The sequence below is a fragment of the Lolium perenne genome, chromosome 3 (genome assembly GCF_019359855.2).
Source record: "Lolium perenne isolate Kyuss_39 chromosome 3, Kyuss_2.0, whole genome shotgun sequence".
NCBI lineage: Eukaryota > Viridiplantae > Streptophyta > Magnoliopsida > Poales > Poaceae > Lolium > Lolium perenne.
Window position 1 is genome coordinate 285,359,098 of NC_067246.2, and position 17,417 is coordinate 285,376,514.

General features: G+C 41.3%; 1 protein-coding gene and 9 non-coding genes across 10 annotated transcripts; 1 reads left to right on the forward strand and 9 right to left on the reverse strand.

The window, feature by feature from the left end:
- Nucleotides 1-1,479: 1,479 nt before the first annotated feature.
- On the forward strand, nucleotides 1,480-14,148 carry LOC127344237 (uncharacterized). The gene is made up of 3 exons (XM_051370458.2): nucleotides 1,480-1,815; nucleotides 12,357-12,634; nucleotides 13,477-14,148. Exons 1-3 carry the CDS (start codon nucleotides 1,569-1,571, stop codon nucleotides 13,777-13,779), a joined length of 828 nt encoding a protein of 275 aa, XP_051226418.1. The 5' UTR covers nucleotides 1,480-1,568; the 3' UTR covers nucleotides 13,780-14,148.
- On the reverse strand, nucleotides 3,600-3,671 carry TRNAQ-UUG (transfer RNA glutamine (anticodon UUG)). The gene has a single exon. It is a non-coding gene; the product is annotated as a tRNA-Gln (tRNA).
- TRNAQ-UUG (transfer RNA glutamine (anticodon UUG)) lies at nucleotides 5,121-5,192 on the reverse strand. The gene has a single exon. It is a non-coding gene; the product is annotated as a tRNA-Gln (tRNA).
- Nucleotides 6,806-6,877, reverse strand: TRNAQ-UUG (transfer RNA glutamine (anticodon UUG)). Its single transcript has one exon. It is a non-coding gene; the product is annotated as a tRNA-Gln (tRNA).
- On the reverse strand, nucleotides 7,787-7,858 carry TRNAQ-UUG (transfer RNA glutamine (anticodon UUG)). The gene has a single exon. It is a non-coding gene; the product is annotated as a tRNA-Gln (tRNA).
- Nucleotides 8,838-8,909, reverse strand: TRNAQ-UUG (transfer RNA glutamine (anticodon UUG)). The gene has a single exon. It is a non-coding gene; the product is annotated as a tRNA-Gln (tRNA).
- Nucleotides 9,897-9,968, reverse strand: TRNAQ-UUG (transfer RNA glutamine (anticodon UUG)). The gene has a single exon. It is a non-coding gene; the product is annotated as a tRNA-Gln (tRNA).
- Nucleotides 11,697-11,768, reverse strand: TRNAQ-UUG (transfer RNA glutamine (anticodon UUG)). Its single transcript has one exon. It is a non-coding gene; the product is annotated as a tRNA-Gln (tRNA).
- A 242-nt stretch (nucleotides 14,149-14,390) lies between the features above and the next one.
- Nucleotides 14,391-14,462, reverse strand: TRNAQ-UUG (transfer RNA glutamine (anticodon UUG)). The gene has a single exon. It is a non-coding gene; the product is annotated as a tRNA-Gln (tRNA).
- A 638-nt stretch (nucleotides 14,463-15,100) lies between these two features.
- TRNAQ-UUG (transfer RNA glutamine (anticodon UUG)) lies at nucleotides 15,101-15,172 on the reverse strand. The gene has a single exon. It is a non-coding gene; the product is annotated as a tRNA-Gln (tRNA).
- Nucleotides 15,173-17,417: the final 2,245 nt, after the last annotated feature.

The window sequence follows — 17,417 nt, forward strand, 5'->3', positions numbered from 1 at the left end:
ATTCTTTACATCTGAAATACAATCTACTGCAATTGTTCTTTACTGTTCTTCGCAAACAAACATCATCATCCACACTATACATCTAATCCTTTGTTTACAGCAAGCCGGTGAGATTGACAACCTCGCTGTTACGTTGGGGCAAAGTTCTGTGATTGTGTTGTGCAGGTTCCACGTTGGCGCCGGAATCCCTGGTGTTGCGCCGCACTACACTCCTCCGCCATCAACCTTCAATGTGCTTCTTGACTCCTACTGGTTCGATTAAACCTTGGTTTCTTACTGAGGGAAACTTGCTACTGTGCGCATCACACCTTCCTCTTGGGGTTCCCAACGGACGTGTCAACTACACGCATCAGAAGCTTCGTGGAAAAATAGGACCCTGGTCGTTGATTTCGTCCAATTCCGAGAATATTTCCTTACTAGGATTTCTGAAACCAAAAACAGCAGAAAACAGCAACTGGCTCTTCGGCATCTCGTCAATAGGTTAGTGCCGGAAAATGCATAATAATGACATATAATGTATATAAAACATGTGAGTATCATCATAAAAGTAGCATGGAACATAAGAAATTATAGATACGTTTGGGACGTATCAAGGTACATCTTATCGCGCGCGTCGTTCCACCAGCAGCAGCCGTAGGCAGCCTCCCACAGATGCAGCGAGTATACGGCAGCCTCTGGATGCCCTTGAGGACGATGACGAACTCGAACACCACTCGCCGCTCCTCCTCTTGCAGATCCGACGATGAAGACGACGGCGTCGTATGCGACGACGAGCGTGTAGCTCTGCCGCGGCCGCGGCCACGACCACGGCCGCAACCTCGGCCTCGACCAGACATGGCGTCGTCTCTTCAGATGGTGGCGGCTAGGGTTGGGGAGAGAGGCGCTAGGGTTTGTGTGTGAGAGGGACGATGAGAGACAACCCTTTTTATAGGCCGGAGGGAAGTGGGGGAGCGGTGGCGCTCATTAACGCCGGCACGGAGAGCACGACGCAACAGGACGGTTCGCTGCGCGTCTGCGGAAACTGCACCGCCGCTGCACCCCAATAACTCCCGTCGCGAGGTAAGCGACGGTTAGGTTAAAATTAAATGTACCGCTGACGCGTCGAGCCCGCCACTGCCCGCTGGTGCTGACTTTTGGGATGTGTGGCTGACAGGCGGCTCTCACATCCAAAATTTTCAGCCTCGCGAGGCGCCGGCGCGCCGATTCGCGCCCTTGGCCAAGAGGCCGACACGGGGTTGCTGACGGTTCTATTGGGCTTGGAAAACTGTCGGTGCTGTTTGAGGCGCGTTGGTGTGAGCTCATTTTCGCTTCTGACCCCCAAATCGCTATCGGGCCGCTATGGGGCGCCGGTGGAGATGTTCTAAATGGAGGTATTTTTCCGTTTGAAATCTCGAAGGAATGGTCTTTTCCCCACGGAGTGGGACCCACTGGTCAGCGCCTAGGCTCGGAAAGCAACAACCGTGGGGTCCAAGCGGCCGGGGCTAGCGTGCGGAAAAGTGCGGCTCTGCGCTCGCCACGACGCGGACAGCGGAGGCGAGCGAGGACGCGCGAGCCCAGCTCCCCCACCCATGCCGCCGCCCCACCGCGCCGGCGCGGGCGACGCGAGCGCGTTCTTCGCGGCGACGCTGGTGCTGTGGGCCGTGTCGGTGGGGTTCGAGATCGGGGCGCGGGGCCGCCGCGAGCTGGCGGCCGTGGCGGCCGGCTTCGCCTTCTTCCAGGCCGCCAACACCGCCGTGCGCGCCGCCGTCTCCCGCGACCCGCTCTTCGTCAACACCGCCGTCTCGCTGCTCCACTCCTCCCTCACATCCGCCTCAGGTTCCGGCCCCTCTCTCTCCCCCCTCCCCAAACCCTCGCATTTACTTTCCGCCGCTTTTCCCATTAATGCGCTTTCCTTTGGATTCATCGACTAGGAGAAGCCGTACGCTTAATTGACTTCCTTCGTGGTACGAACAAAGTAGCAGCGTTGGCCTGATTAGTGATTAGCCACTCGGTAAACTAGGTGATGCTCGAACCAATTTGTTCAGTCCTGGACAAAAGGGAACATTGAGCGCTACTATGTACTACTCTTTAGTGGTACGGAGTAGTTTTTGTTGGTTACTGCTTCCTTTTGCTGCAATTGTCTCCATTTGAGCTTTGACTAGTTGAAACTCTCCAATTGTCTCCATTTGAGCCTTGACTGGTTGAAACCGTGCAAGATTTCTAAAAGCCCATATTGCTTCCTGCCTTTGCTGGTTAGTATGTTTGCTTGTAGGGTTGTCCGGTTCCATCTTCAAAGTAAAGAGGCAACTATGCAATGGCCTTGCATGGAACTGCGTCAATGCTTGTTTACAGAAAATTGCCAACCCATAAGAATCGCAATCCTAATAAAGTGTGTTTAGAGGCGTTCACTAGTTGTGCAGCAAATATTTCCATTTTGTGTGCTAGTTGGGCGGCAAATCAGCACCTAACCTGGATGCAACATTTACACACTAGAGTAGAAAAGGAAGAAAGTGCAAAGTATTGTGTTTACCATTTAAAACTTCACCCAGTGTCCTACCGAGATGCTTAGGCAACTTGTTTGCTAACCCGAATTCCTTTCCGCCAAACTAATGTATTTAATGTTTCACCTAACGCTTAATTAACTTCCGTCGTGGTACGAACTTGAGGAAGTAGAAGCGTTGGCCAGATTGTTCAGTCGGTAAACTAGATGCTTGAGGAGATTTGTTCAGTCCTGGACAAAAAGGGAACATTATGTCCTATGTACTCTTTAGTGGTAGTTTTTGTTGGTCGTTTTGCTGCAACTGTATCCATTTGAGCTTTGACTGGCTGAAACTGTGCAAGATTGCTCAAAGACCATATTGCTTGCTGCCTTTGCTGGTTAGTATGTTGGCTTGCCGGGTTGTCCTGTTCCAACTTCCAAGTAAACGAGGCCACTATGAAATAACCTTGCATGCAACTACATCCATGTTTGTTTGTACAAAATTGCCAACCCATAAGAATTGTGGTGTAAAGTGTGTTTAGAGGAGTTTTCACTAGTTCGGCGGCGAATATTTCCAATTTATGCACTACTTGGGTGGTATATCAGCACGTTGTGCGTAAGCACCAATTAGGTAGGCGTAGGATGAATAGATTGGCTAGCTGGAAATGTGTCACCTAGAGCCTGGGCGCCCTTTATGTGTGCAGTGTGCTAGGCGGCTGGCCTTCAGAACAACCTGGATGCAGCATCTGCACAAACCAGAGTAGAAAAGAAAGACAGAGTATGTATTGTGTTCACCGTTTACAATTTCACCTAGGGTACTACCGAGATGCTTAGGCAACTAGTTTGCAAGCTTGAGTTCCTGTTTGTCAAACTAATTTATTTAATGTTTCACTGTGAATGTTGATGAATGACTTAGAATCTTGTATCCTACTCATTTATGTATCAAGATAGTTGGTGATAGTACTTTTCAACACTTCTTTATCAAGTATTTGTACCATGGAAATTTTGAGTACTGTAGCATGAAAATACTAAAGATCAGCTCTAAAATAGTGAGTACATTGTGTCGTGGAAATACTCAATATCAGGCAAAACAATGTGAGAACATTATACCATGGAAATACTAAATGTCAGCTAAAAAAGTAGGTCTCGCCGGGATTCGAACCCAGGTCGCCAGATTCAAAGTCTGGAGTGCTAACCACTACACTACGAAACCATTTGATGTGTGTAGTCCATTGATAGTCTTATTTCTGTCTTTTCCCCTAGACAGACAGATTAATCGGTTTGCAAACAAGTGGATGCTTGGTGCAATTTGTTCGGTCCTGGAAAAAGGGAGCAGCCTGGTTTGTCATTTGTGTGCTCTTACTTTTGTTGGTTACTTCTTCCTTATGATGGTGACAATTGTCTCCATTTGAGTTAAGGTTTAAATTATGCAAGATTTCTCAACGCCCATACTAGTTGCTGCCTTGATGGTTAGTTTGCTGCCTTTTCGGGGTTGGCCAGTTCCAACTTCCATGTAATGTGGCAACCATGCAGTGGCCTTGCATTCAAACACTTAATTGACTTCCTTCATGGTACGGACTTGAGGAACTAGAAGCATTGGCCTGATTATCCAGTCTGTAAACTAGGTGATGCTTGAAGCAATTTGGTCAGCCCTGGACAAAAGGGAAAATTAGTGTACGTACTCCCTCCTTCCCAAATTATGATGCATATTAGTTTTAGTCCAAGTCAAACTTTGTAAACTTTGATCAAACACATAGAAAATAATATTAACATCTACAACACTAACTCAATGTTATTAGAACCATCACGAAATATGTTTTCATATTATATGCATTTGATATCATGATAGTTAAGATATTTTCATATATAGTGACTTTAACCAAAACTAATATGCACCCTAAATTGGGAAGGAGGGAGTACTCTTTAGTGGTAGTTTAGTTAGTTACTGCTTCCTTTTGCTGCAATTGTCTCCATTCGAGCTGTGACTGGCTGAAACTGTAAGATTTCTCAAATCCCATATTGCTTGCTGAGTATGTTGGCTTGTAGGGTTGTCCGTTTCCAACTTCCAAGTGATGAGGCAACTGTGCAATGACCTTGCATGCAACTACATCCATGTTTGTTTAAAAAAAATTGCCTGCTCATAAGAATGGTAATCCGAATAAAGCGTATGTGAGGAGTTCACTAGTTGGGCGGCTAATATTCCCTTTTTGTGCGCTAGTTGTGCGGCAAATCCTCACCTAACCTGGATGCAACATTTATAGACTAGAGTAGAAAATGAAAAAAGTGTATTGTGTTTACCATTTAAAACTTCACCTTGTGTCCTACCGAGATGCTTAGGCAACTTGTTTGCAAGTCCGAATTCCTTTTTGTCAAACTAATTTATTTAATTATTCACCATGAATGTTGTTAATTCTTGTTGATTCACCTGCAATCTTGTAATGTACTGATTTATGTATCAAGATGGTTTATAAACATTAACTTTTCAACACTTCTTATTGACTTATGGGTGCTTGTACCCTGCATGTTTTGAGAACATTGTAGCATGGAAATACTAAATATCAGCTTCAAAATGTGAGTACATAGTACCATGGAAATACTAAATGCCAGATAAAACAATATGAGTACAATTTACTATGGAAACATTCAATGTTAGCTAAAAAGTAGGTCTCGCCGGGATTCGAACCCAGGTCGCCAGATTCAAAGTCTGGAGTGCTAACCACTACACTACGAAACCATTTGATGTGTGTAGTCCATTGATAGTCTTATTTCTGTCTTTTCCCCTAGACAGACAGATTAATCGGTTTGCAAATAAGTGGATGCTTGTTGCAAGTTCAGTCCTGGACAAAAGGGAGCAGCCTGGTTTGTCATTTGTGTGCTCTTTAGTGTTACTTTTGTTGGTTACTGCTTCTTTATGATGGTGACAATTGTCTCCATTTGAACTTTGACTGGTTCAAATTATGCAAGATTTCTCAACGCCCATTCTAGTTGCTGCTTTGCTGATAAGTTTGCTGCCTTTTGGGGTTGGCCTTTAAAACCATGGTTCCAACTTCCATGTAATGTGGCAACCATGCAGTGGCCTTGCATGCAAACACTTAATTGACTTCCTTCATGGTACGGACTTGAGGAAGTAGAAGCATTGGCCTGATTATCCAGTCTGTAAACTAGGTGATGCTTGAAGCAATTTGTTCAGCCCTGGATAAAAGGAAAAAATAGTGCTAACATGTACCCCCTCCTTCCCAAATTATGATGCATATTAGTTTTAGTCAAAGTCAAACTTTGTAAACTTTGATCAAATGCATAGAAAATAATATCAACGTCTACAACACTAAGTCAAATGTTATTAGAACCATCATGAAATATGTTTTCATATTATATGCATTTGATATTATGAAAGTTATATTTTCATATATAGTTAGTCAAACTTTGTAAAGTTTGACATTAACCAAAACTAATATGCATCCTAAATTGGGAAAGAGGGAGTACTCTTTAGTGTTAGTTTAGTTAGTTACTGCTTCCTTTTGCTGCAACTGTCTCCATTCGAGCTGTGACTGGTTGAAACTGTAAGATTTCTCAAAAGCCCATATTGCTTGCTGAGTATGTTGGCTTGTATAGTTGTCCGATTCCAACTTCCAAGTGATGAGGCAACTGTGCAATGACCTTGCATGCAACTACATCCATGTTTGTTTATACAAAATTGCCAGCTCATAAGAATGGTAATCCGAATAAAGCGCATGTGAGGAGTTCACTAGTTGGGCGGCTAATATTCCCTTTTTCTGTGCTAGTTGTGCGGCAAATCCTCACCTAACCTGGATGCAACATTTATAGACTAGAGTAGAAAAGGAATAAAGTGTATTGTGTTTACCGTTTAAAACTTCACCTAGTGTCCTACCGAGATGCTTAGGCAACTTGTTTGCGAGTCCGAATTCCTTTTTGTCAAACTAATTTATTTAATTATTCACCATGAATGTTGTTAATTCTTGTTGATTCACCTGCAATCTTGTATTCTACTGATTTATGCATCAAGATAGTTCGTAAACATTAACTTTTCAACACTTCTTATTCACTTATGAGTGCTTGCACCCTGCATGCTTTGAGAACATTGTAGCATGAACATACTCCCTCCGTCCCACGAAAGATGTCGAAGGTTTGTCAAAATTTGAATGTATCTGACACTAAATAGTAATAGATACATCCAAATTTTGACAAACCTTTGACATGTTTCGTGGGACGGAAGGAGTACTAAATATCAGCTTCAAAATGTGAGTACATAGTACCATGGAAATACTAAATGTCAGATAAAACAATAGTACAATTTACTATGGAAACATTCAATGTTAGCTAAAAAGTAGGTCTCGCCGGGATTCGAACCCAGGTCGCCAGATTCAAAGTCTGGAGTGCTAACCACTACACTACGAAACCATTTGATGTGTGTGGTCCATTGATGTCCTTATTCTGTCTTTTCCCTAGACAGACAGATTAGTCAGTCCGTCATCTAGGCCACACTTGATGTGATTTGTTGGGTCCTGAACAAAAGGGAGCAGCATGGTTTATGTGCTCTATTTTTGTTAGTTACTGCTTCCTTATTGTGATGACAGTTGTCTCCATTTGAGCTTTGATTGGTTGAAATTGTGCAAGAATTCTCTGCCTTGCTGGTTAGTTCATTGCCTTCTAGCCTTCTAAGGGGCTGTCCAGATCCAACTTCCAAGTAATGTGGCAACCATTCAGTGGCCTTGCATGCAAATACTCCTCTCTTTGTGTACAAAATGGAAACTATGAAACAATGGTACTGTTGTAAAGTATGTTTAGAGGATTTTCACTAGCTGGGTGGCAAATTTTCCATTTTCTGCAGTATTTGGGCGGCAAATTAGCACCTAGTGCCTAACCACCAATTAGGTGTGCCTAGAATGGATAAATAGTCTATCCGTAAACGTGTCGGCTAGTGCCTGTGTACTGTCTGTGTGTCCAGTGTGCTAGCTAGGTGGCTGGCCTTTAGAACAACCTGGATGCAGCATTTGCGCAACCTAAGGTAGAAAAGGAAGAAAGTGCAATCAAACTAATTTATATAATGCTTCACCGTGAATGTTGTTGATTCCTTTGCAATCTTGTGTTATACTCATTTATGTATCAAGCTAATTTGTAACATGTACTTGTCAACACCTCTTTTCACTTATAAGTTTGTACCGGGAAGTTTTGAGTACATTCTAACATGGAAATTCTAAATATGAGCTTGTAAAAGGCGAGTGCGTGTTACCATGAAAAAACCAAATGTCAGGTAAAACAATATGAGTGCATGTTACCATGGAAACATTCAGTGTCAGCTAAAAAAGTAGGTCTCGCCGGGATTCGAACCCAGGTTGCCAGATTCAAAGTCTGGAGTGCTAACCACTACACTACGAAACCATTTGATGTGTGTGGTCCACTGATGGCCTTATTTCCGTCTTTTTGCTAGATAGACAGATTTATCAGTCCGTCATCTAGGTAAAGGCATGATGCAAGTTGTTAGTTCCTGAACAAAAAGGGAGCATCATGGTTTATGTGCTCTTTATTGTTAGTTTGTTAGTTAGTGCTTCCTTATGGTGATGACAGCTGTCTCCATTTGAGCTTTGATCGTGAAATTGTGCAAGATTTCTCTGCCATGCTGGTTAGTTTGTTGCCTTCTAGCCTTCTTTGTCCAGATCCAACTTCCAAGTAATGTGGCAACCATGCAGTGGCCTTGCATACAAATACTTCTGTGTTTACATACAAAATGGCAACTATGAAAGAATGATAGTGTTGTAAAGTATGTTTAGAGGATTTCACCAGTTGGGCACTTGGGCGGCAAGTTATCCATTTTCTGCAGTATTTGGGCGGCAAGTTAGCACCTAGGGCCTAACCACCAATTAGGTGGGCCTAGAGTGGATAAATAGTCTAGCTGTAAATGTGTTGCCTAGTGCCTGCGTGCTATCTGTGTGTCCAGTGTGCTGGCCTTTAGAACAAGGGAACAACCCAGATGCAGCATTTGCGCAGACTAGGGTAGGAAAGGAAGAAAGTGGGTGTTTGTGTTTTCGCTTTCAAAACTTCACCTAGAGTACTAACCGACATGCTTAGGCAACTTGATTGCAAGCCTGAATTATTTTTTATCAAACTAATTTGTATAATGTTTCACTGTGAATGTTGTTGATTACACTGCAATCTTATGTTACACTCATTTATGTATCAAGCTACTTCTTTTTCACTCATAAGTTTGTACCAGAAAGTTTGGAGTACATTTTAGCATGGAAATTCTAGATATGAGCTTAAAAAATGTGAGTACATAATGCAATGGAAATACCAAATGTCAGGTAGTAAAACAATATGAGTGCATGTTACCATGGAAACATTCATTGCCAGCTAAAAAAGTAGGTCTCGCCGGGATTCGAACCCAGGTCGCCAGATTCAAAGTCTGGAGTGCTAACCACTACACTACGAAACCATTTGATGCTTGTAGTCCATTGATGGCCTTATTTTTGTCTTTCCCCTAGACAGAGATAAATCAGTCCGATATTCTAGGTGATGCTCGATGGTCCTGTACAAAAGGGAACAGCATGGTCTATGTGCTCTTTATTGTTTGTTTTTGTTAGTAAGTGCGTCCTTATGATGATGAAAATTGTCTCCATTTGAGTTATGGTTGAAATTTTGCAAGATTTCTCAAAGCTAATACTGATTGCTGCCTTGCTGGTTAGTTTGTTGCCTTCAAGGGGGTTGTCCAGTTCCAACTACCAAGTAATGTGACAAGCATGCAGTGACCTTATATGCAGCTACTTCTATGTTTGTATATGAAGCGGACTATAAAAGAATAGTGATACTGTAAAGTTTGTTTGAGGTGTTCATTAGTTGGCGCCAAATATTTCCATTTTCTGCGCTAGTTGGGTGGCAAATCAGCACTTAATGCCTAACCACCTATTGGTGGGCCTAGGATGGATAGATTTGCTAGTCGGAAATGTGTCATCTAGTGCCTGGGCATCGTCTATGTGTGCAGTGTGCTACGCGGCTGGCCTTCAGAAAAACCTGGATGCAGCATTTGCACAGACTAGAGTAGAAAAGGAAGAAAGTGTATGAATTGTGTTTACTGTTTAAAACTTCACCTAGTGTACTACCTAGATGCTTAGGCAACTTGTTTGCAAGATGGAATTCCTTGTTGTTTTTATTTAGTGTTTCACTGTCAGTGTTGTTAACTGCTGTCTATTCACTTACTACATTGTATTGTGCTCATATATGTATCAAGATAGTTTGTAATATCCACTTTTCAACACTTCTTTTTCACCTATGAATATTTGTACTGTGGAAATTTTGAGTACATTGAAGCATGGAAATACTAAATATTAGCTTAAAAAAGGTGAGTACACTATGGAAATACTAATGTCAGGCGAAACAATGTGAGTACATTTCCATGGAAATATTAAATGTCAGCTCATAAAGTAGGTCTCGCCGGGATTCGAACCCAGGTCGCCAGATTCAAAGTCTGGAGTGCTAACCACTACACTACGAAACCATTTGATGTGTGTGGTCTGTTGATGGCCTTGTTTCTGTCTTTCCCCCCTAGACAGACAGATTAATCAGTCGTTATCTAGGTGATGCTTGGTGTAATTTGTTTGGTCCTGGACAAAAAGGCAGCAGCATGGGTTTTGTGCTCTTTAGTGTTTTTTTTGTTAGTTACTGCTGACAATTGTCTCCATTTGACCTTTGACGGGTTGAAATTGTGCAAGATATCACAAAGCCCGTACTGCTTGCTGCCTTGCTGGTTAGTTTGTTGCCTTCTAGGGGTTATCCAGTTCCAATTTCCAAGTAATGTGGCAACCATGCAGAGTTCTTTCATGCAATTGCTCCCACCGTTTTTTATCAATTTGCGTTGTGGATTTAGTCAAAGTCAATTTTTGTAAAGTTCGGACTTTTGGTTGCGTTGGCTAGTGCATAAAGCTTGACAAGAATATAGGAATAAATATCAACATCCATAAGTACCAAAAGCATATGAAAATATACTTTATGGTGATTCTAATACCATATACTCCCTCCGTTCTGATTTAGTCTACATTTTAGAAAAAATGAGATAAACTAGTATTGCATTTATTAGTACTACTTATATATGTGAACAGCCAATGCAAAGTACATTGAAAATATCAACGTCCAATGAAGAGAGCAAAACCACTTCGTTTTCAGTGTTGTTGTTGAATAAAAGGTAGAATGTAGAGTATTTGAGAACAAATTTTGGGGCTAGAATGTAGACTATTTCAGAACGGAGGGAGTATTTTATATTGTAGATGTTGATATTTTTTTCCTAAATATTTGGTAAAAAACTTTACAAAGTTTGACTTTGACTACTTCTATGTTTTTACAACTATAAGAGGATGGTAATGCTGTAAAGTCAGTTTAGAGAAATTAAATAGTTGGGTGGCAAATATTTCCATTTTGTGCGTTAGTTGGGTGGAAAATCAGCACTTATTGCCTAACCACCAATTAGGTGGGCCTGGGATCGCTAAATTGGCTAGTCGTAAACGTGTCACCTAGTGCCTGGGTGCTGTCTATGTGTGCAGTGTGCTAGGCAGCTGGCCTTTAGAACAACCTGGATGCAACATTTGCACTGACTAGAGTAGAAAAGGAAGAAAGTGTATGAATTGTGTTCACTATATAAAACTTCACCTAGTGTACTACCTAAATGCTTAGGCAACTTTTTTGCAAGCCTGCATTCCCTTGGTCAAACTATAATTTATTTTGTGGTTCATTGTGAAAGTTGCTTAATTTGTTGATTCACTTGCTATCTCGTATTATACTCATATATGTATCTAGATAGTTTGCAATATCCACTTTTCACTTATGATAGTACCGTAGTGTGTTCGAAGGCACACGTCCCTCTGTCACCAATCTGATGGTCAAGATCAAGGAAGAAGCGTCCCTCTGGGCTCAAACCGGTGCCTTAGGCCTTTGCGATGCCCTGCCGATGACATGGGATGTACATTACGGCCACTTTTAAACTCCATATAACCCACATCCTAGGAGGCTTGTAAAAAAACCCATCTTTTCGATGAAATGAGATGCAAAGGTCCTTTGCATTTTCTCGAAAGAAAAAAAAGATAGTACTGTGGAAGTTTTGACTACATTGTAGCATGGAATACTAAATATCAGCTTGAAAATATGAGTACATTGTACCATATCGAAATACTAATGCAGGTGAAACAGTGTGAGTATGGTTTCCATGAAAATACTAAATGTCAGCTAAAAAAGTAGGTCTCGCCGGGATTCGAACCCAGGTCGCCAGATTCAAAGTCTGGAGTGCTAACCACTACACTACGAAACCATTTGATGCATGTTATCCTTTGATGGCCTTATTTCTGTCTTTTCCCCTAGACAGACAGATTAATCAATCTCATCAAGGTGATTCTTGATGCAAATTGTTCAGTCCTGGAAAAAAGGGAGCAGCATGGTTCATGCGCTCCTTATTGTTATTTTTGTTAGATACTGCTTCCTTATGGTGATGACAATTGTCTCCATTTGAGCTTTGATTGGTTGAAATTGTGCAAGACATCTCAAAGCTTATACTGCTTACTGCCTTGCTGGTTAGTTTGTTACCTTGTAGGGGTTGTCCAGTTCCAACTTTGAAGTAATGTGGCAATCATTCAGTGGCATTGTATGTAAATAATTTATTTCTATACAAAATGACAACTGTAGGAGAATGGTAGTGTTGTAAAGTCTGTTTAGAGGAATTCACTAGCTTAGCGGCAAATGAGCACCTAATGCTACCTAGTCCCTGGGTGATGTCTATGTGTACAGCTTACTAGTCGGTTGGCGTTTAAAACACTTGCTGTCTTACAATGTTATTTAATTCCCAGGTTTGCTTTTTTATTAGCTTTATCTTGCCTATGCTCATTCCTGGCTTTATTTGCAGTTATCTTTGTTCTTTTGTGTCGATGGCGTACTAAGGGCCTTGAGAACATGTTTGAGCATGAAGAATTAGTTGGCCGCAGTTGGCTTGGAGCATATTCTGCTCTGTGCTTTTCATGTGGCTACTTTGCTTATGACCAATTGGATATGCTCCGGTACCGTCTGTACAGTGGATGGATCCCTGGAATTCTCATGCATCACCTTATTCTGCTCATTTGCTTTACACTAGCTCTATATCGGAATGTGACAATCAACTACCTAATTCTCACACTTTTATGCGAGGTACATTATCTTTTCTCATTCGTCCTGGCATCTAATCTTGTTGACAAAGTTGGTTTATATGGTCACTTTAAGTAATCTTTTATCCCATCATTATCATGGGTTGACTGTTTGCCCAGTTGTCACTTGTTAGTAGAGGAACAAGTTTAAGAGAGAATCTTTCCTTGAACTTGTAAGTCATTGCACCCAAAATGTGAACAATGGACCATCTTACTGGCCCGTGATGTAAATTAATGGCACTAGCATTGCGTTTCCAACTCAGGATTGTGAGCTGCTGTCACAAGTGTCCATAGTCAGTAGATGGCCACATTAGTAAGTGTAGCCCCAAAATTTATTGCAGACGTGTTGCCGTAATGATGGTACAAAGAGAACATAGAGAAGACATTTCACTTTACATTTGCTACAAAAAATATGGTCGATCCATTCGGTATGACCTTGAAGGGTAACTATTTTTATTGACCAGCTGGGCTTAGCTAGTGCCGTTGCAGTTGCTTCTTCATGTTGGCACACCTAACTAGATAGTGATGTGGAAGTGGGACAAGTGGGATAAGGATAATCAAATCTGGACATATTAAGAAGGAAAGTAGTCAAATGAAGTCAAATCTACATTTCCCACTTTTGCATCCTTGTAGCTAGAATCCAATATTAGTTGAGTACTTGTACGTATATGTTTCACATTGCTAGAATAAAATATTGATATCTTATTTTAAGAATAAAATATTGATGCATGAAAATGAGTAGTTTAGTTCAGTCTGCACCATAAGCAGTGAGGAAGGTTTATATTCGGTTTCAGTGACTAATCCAAAATATATATGTAGACAATTTGACAAAGCTTATGACTGCAGATGCACTCCATATTTTTGCACGTAAGGAAATTGAGGAGAATGGCTGGATTTCGTGATTTCAGCAGAAAACTGGTGAAACTGGAATGGATACTCAACTGGACCACCTTTCTGACAGCAAGGGTGATCAGCCACATATTGATTACATACAAACTGATCACCGATGCACACAAGTTTGATAAGGGCATTGAGCTTCCATTAGCTCTTTTTGGTATGGCAGGAATGAATGTGCTCAACGTATCTTTAGGGCTTGATCTAATTAAAGCATTCTCACGAGAGAGAAATCAGCAGAGGCATCAGGACTGAATGTGCCTTTCTTGATAGTGGTGTACTGTAAATTTTGGCAAGGTTATAGTCACACAGATGTAAATCAGAAGACAGAGGTATGTTTGAGTGCTGTTAGCCTCTAGGCTTTGTCGTAACAAGCCATGTATGTTTATGTATGTTGAATTTGTATCAAGATGTCTTGAAAGTTGCCGCCATTAGTGGACATTACATCATGACTTACACCCATACAAAACTGAGGTGCAGCATTTGCACAGACTAGAGTAGGAAAGGAAGAAAATGTATGTATTGTGTTCGTTTAAAACTTCACCTAGTGTACTACAGAGATGCTTTGGCAGCTTGCTAGCAAGCTTAAATTTAATGTCTTTTTGCCAAAGTTATTTATTTTCAGGTTTGATCGTGCATGTTGTTAATTGCTATTGATTCACTTACACTCGTGTCGTGGAAATTTCGAGTCATTCCAGTATATCAGCTTAACAAATATGCGTGCACAGTACCATGGATTTGGCAAAACAATGCCAGAGTCATTCCAGTATATCAGCTTAACAAAAACGCGTGCACAGTACCATGGATTTGGCAAAACAGTGACAGTACATTTTACCATGGAAACACATTATGTCAGCTAAAAAATTAGGTCTCGCCGGGATTCGAACCCAGGTCGCCAGATTCAAAGTCTGGAGTGCTAACCACTACACTACGAAACCAATTGATGTCCATGTCGTGAGGATACAGTATATATTCTATGTATAGTGAATTTGTACTGTATTAAATTCTCTGCCTCAGCCGCCGGTATTAGTAGATATTACATGATGACTTTTTTTTTTACTTCCCATACAAAATCTGGATGCAGCATTTGCACGGACTAGTAGAGTAGAAATGGAAGAAAGTGTATGTATCATTTGGTTAGGCAATGAAGATGTGCTTAGGCAACTTTGCAAGTTTGAATTCTATTTTGTCAAACTAATTTATTTAAGGTTTGATCGTCAACGTTGTTATTTGTTGTTGTTTCACTTACAATCTTGCATGTATGTAGATAGTTTTGTGATGTGTACTTTTCCACTTGTGAGCATGTGTATCATGGAAGTTGTGAGTACGTTCTTAACATGGACTGTCAGCTAAAAAAGTAGGTCTCGTCTAGGATCGTCAACGTTGTTATTTGTTGTTGTTTCACTTACAATCTTGCATGTATGTAGATAGTTTTGTGATGTGTACTTTTCCACTTGTGAGCATGTGTATCATGGAAGTTGTGAGTACGTTCTTAACATGGACTGTCAGCTAAAAAAGTAGGTCTCGTCTAGGATTCGAACCCAGTTTCAGGTAAAACCAATGCAGTGTCAAAAGAAGGTCTCGCCGGGATTCGAACCCAGGTCGCCAGATTCAAAGTCTGGAGTGCTAACCACTACACTACGAAACCAATTGATGTTTAGTTTCTATTTACATTTTTATTATTTAAACGATTCTTCCTGGACAGTTAGAACAGTGTTCCTTCTGGTGTCTGACTCCGATTAAATTTATTTACTTTTATTTTTTGGGTTTTCCCTCCGTTTGCCATTTGGAAGCTAAATGGGTAGAGAATATCTAACGAATACCTTGCTTATTATTATTATTATTCCAACAATGTAGTATGATTCTTTCCATACATTTTAGCCAAAAGCTCCATGGCGCATGTATCACAATTTTTCCTCATTGAGTTGCTATTAGGTGTTTGCTTGGTGTTTTTCTTCCTATATTAATTTTGATAATATATGTTATTGCATTTTACAACTTTTGAAAAGAGGTGTAACGAGGCAACCATCGGACAACAAAATTTATCTAGCTCCAATAGGATTAGGAAGCAACAGACCTCCCACCATTTTTTTTACTTATAAAGAGTTCTCTATTGCCACTTTAACTGAAATTCTATAAATATCTTTTCTTTCATCAACCTTTAGATTTCCATTCGAGTTATTTTTTTTTGGCTCTGTTCTATGCCCATGTGCAATTAATGGGATGATGTCTTGTTTCCTACCTGGACCTAATTGGATTAACATATAAACTTATTCTTAATGTGAAAGAACCCCTCAAAATAATGAAGAGACACAGCATTGACTGTTCTTGAAGGAAGACACACCATCACAACTTCCATAGAATTACAAAATTACCACAAATGTTGTACCCTATATATATGAATACCAAACACCAAAGATAGTGCAACTTTATGTTAAAAATTCAATAGGATTAACAATTAGCAATGGCATAAAAATGAGTTCGAGACAAAAGCTTGGCTATATGTTAGCGCCACGCTTTCTCCGTCTTGCTCACTGTTGTGTATCCGACAACTCATATATGTTGGATCAGTCACCAAAATCACTCTCTTCCACCCCCTTTCTTTGATGTCATCGACTTACACGCAACCATCATCTACTCTTCCCCGACTATTTCTCCCCCTTCGACGATGTCGTGATAGAGGTAATGCCGTCCTCACCACTCACCTACGGCTGAGGTGAAGCCACAATGTCACCACGACGGGCGTGAATAGTTGGAGCATGAGTACGTTAGACTAGAGTCTACGGGAAATTTCAAAGGTGCGAAATTCGTTATGTTCCCCAAAAAGAATTACTTGAGCATTGGACGGAAGTTCCTATGCGAGAAATGGTAGCCACTACCACTCACATGCCACTTCACTAAAATGCAACCTGGCACACAACAAATTACAGTATACTAGTAGCTTTACACAGAAGTATTCTTGAGTGATGTGTGGCAATTCCTGTACTAGCAATGCTAGCCATACGCCTTACTTCACTACAAGCCTTTCTTCGTGCGGGGACAGTTCACTACAGGCCAATGATAGTGTAGTGACAAATGACAATGTACCTAGCCTTAGACACAGGTTGCATCGTGGCACTTTTTTTTCATTGAAAGGAGTAGAGAAAAACATTTTACAAACGATAGCACTGTGGCATTCCGGAACGATGTTGTTGAAGAACACCTATAGGAAACAAAAGATAGATCCGAAAAACCATATCAGCAATGAATGTACTCCACAAGCCTCCCACAGGCCACGGCGCCAAGAAGCACCATGAGACCAAAAGAAAAGACTGGGAGACACTATTTCATGCACCGACACCACCACCACCTGGCCACTGTTAGCTTGATACCTAAATCGAGCCCTCCCAAAGCTATGGTGACCAAAACTAAAGGGGCAACCCTAGACTGGGGTTTCCTCCACCTTCCGATGCCGAAAGGCACCCCTAGGTGAGGGGAACCGGCGGTAAAAGCACACAAGGAACCCAAGCTTTATGTTGCAAGAGGTGTGGGAGATACGGAGTGTTTTCTAGTATGTTCTTGCCGGTGAACAAAGAGGAGACATTGATTGTGCTTGAAAGAAGACACCATCACAACATGCATAGGTTTACAAAAGAGGACACGAATGTTAGGGCCAATATATACTTGCAAGGCCAAACACCTAAGATAGTGCAACTTTGTGTTGAAAAGTCTACTTGGATCGCAAAAGAAAACCAAACAGTTGTCTCGAATTAGCAAAGGTATAAGAGAATATGCACATAACAAAAACTTGGATACATATTTGGGCCTCCCTATGACCAGGTCACCCCTTTTCCTTTTCTCCGACAAGTCGGTTATGTTGGATCAGTCGCCACAACCTCCTTTTGCCACCCTCT

Coding starts and splice junctions, on each gene's coding strand:
- LOC127344237 (XM_051370458.2), top strand. CDS start 1,569: ATGCCGCCGCCCCACCGCGCCGGCGCGGGCGACGCGAGCGCGTTCTTC. Junction 1,816..12,356: donor CTCCCTCACATCCGCCTCAG/GTTCCGGCCCCT, acceptor CTTTATTTGCAG/TTATCTTTGTTCTTTTGTGT. Junction 12,635..13,476: donor TTCTCACACTTTTATGCGAG/GTACATTATCTT, acceptor TTATGACTGCAG/ATGCACTCCATATTTTTGCA.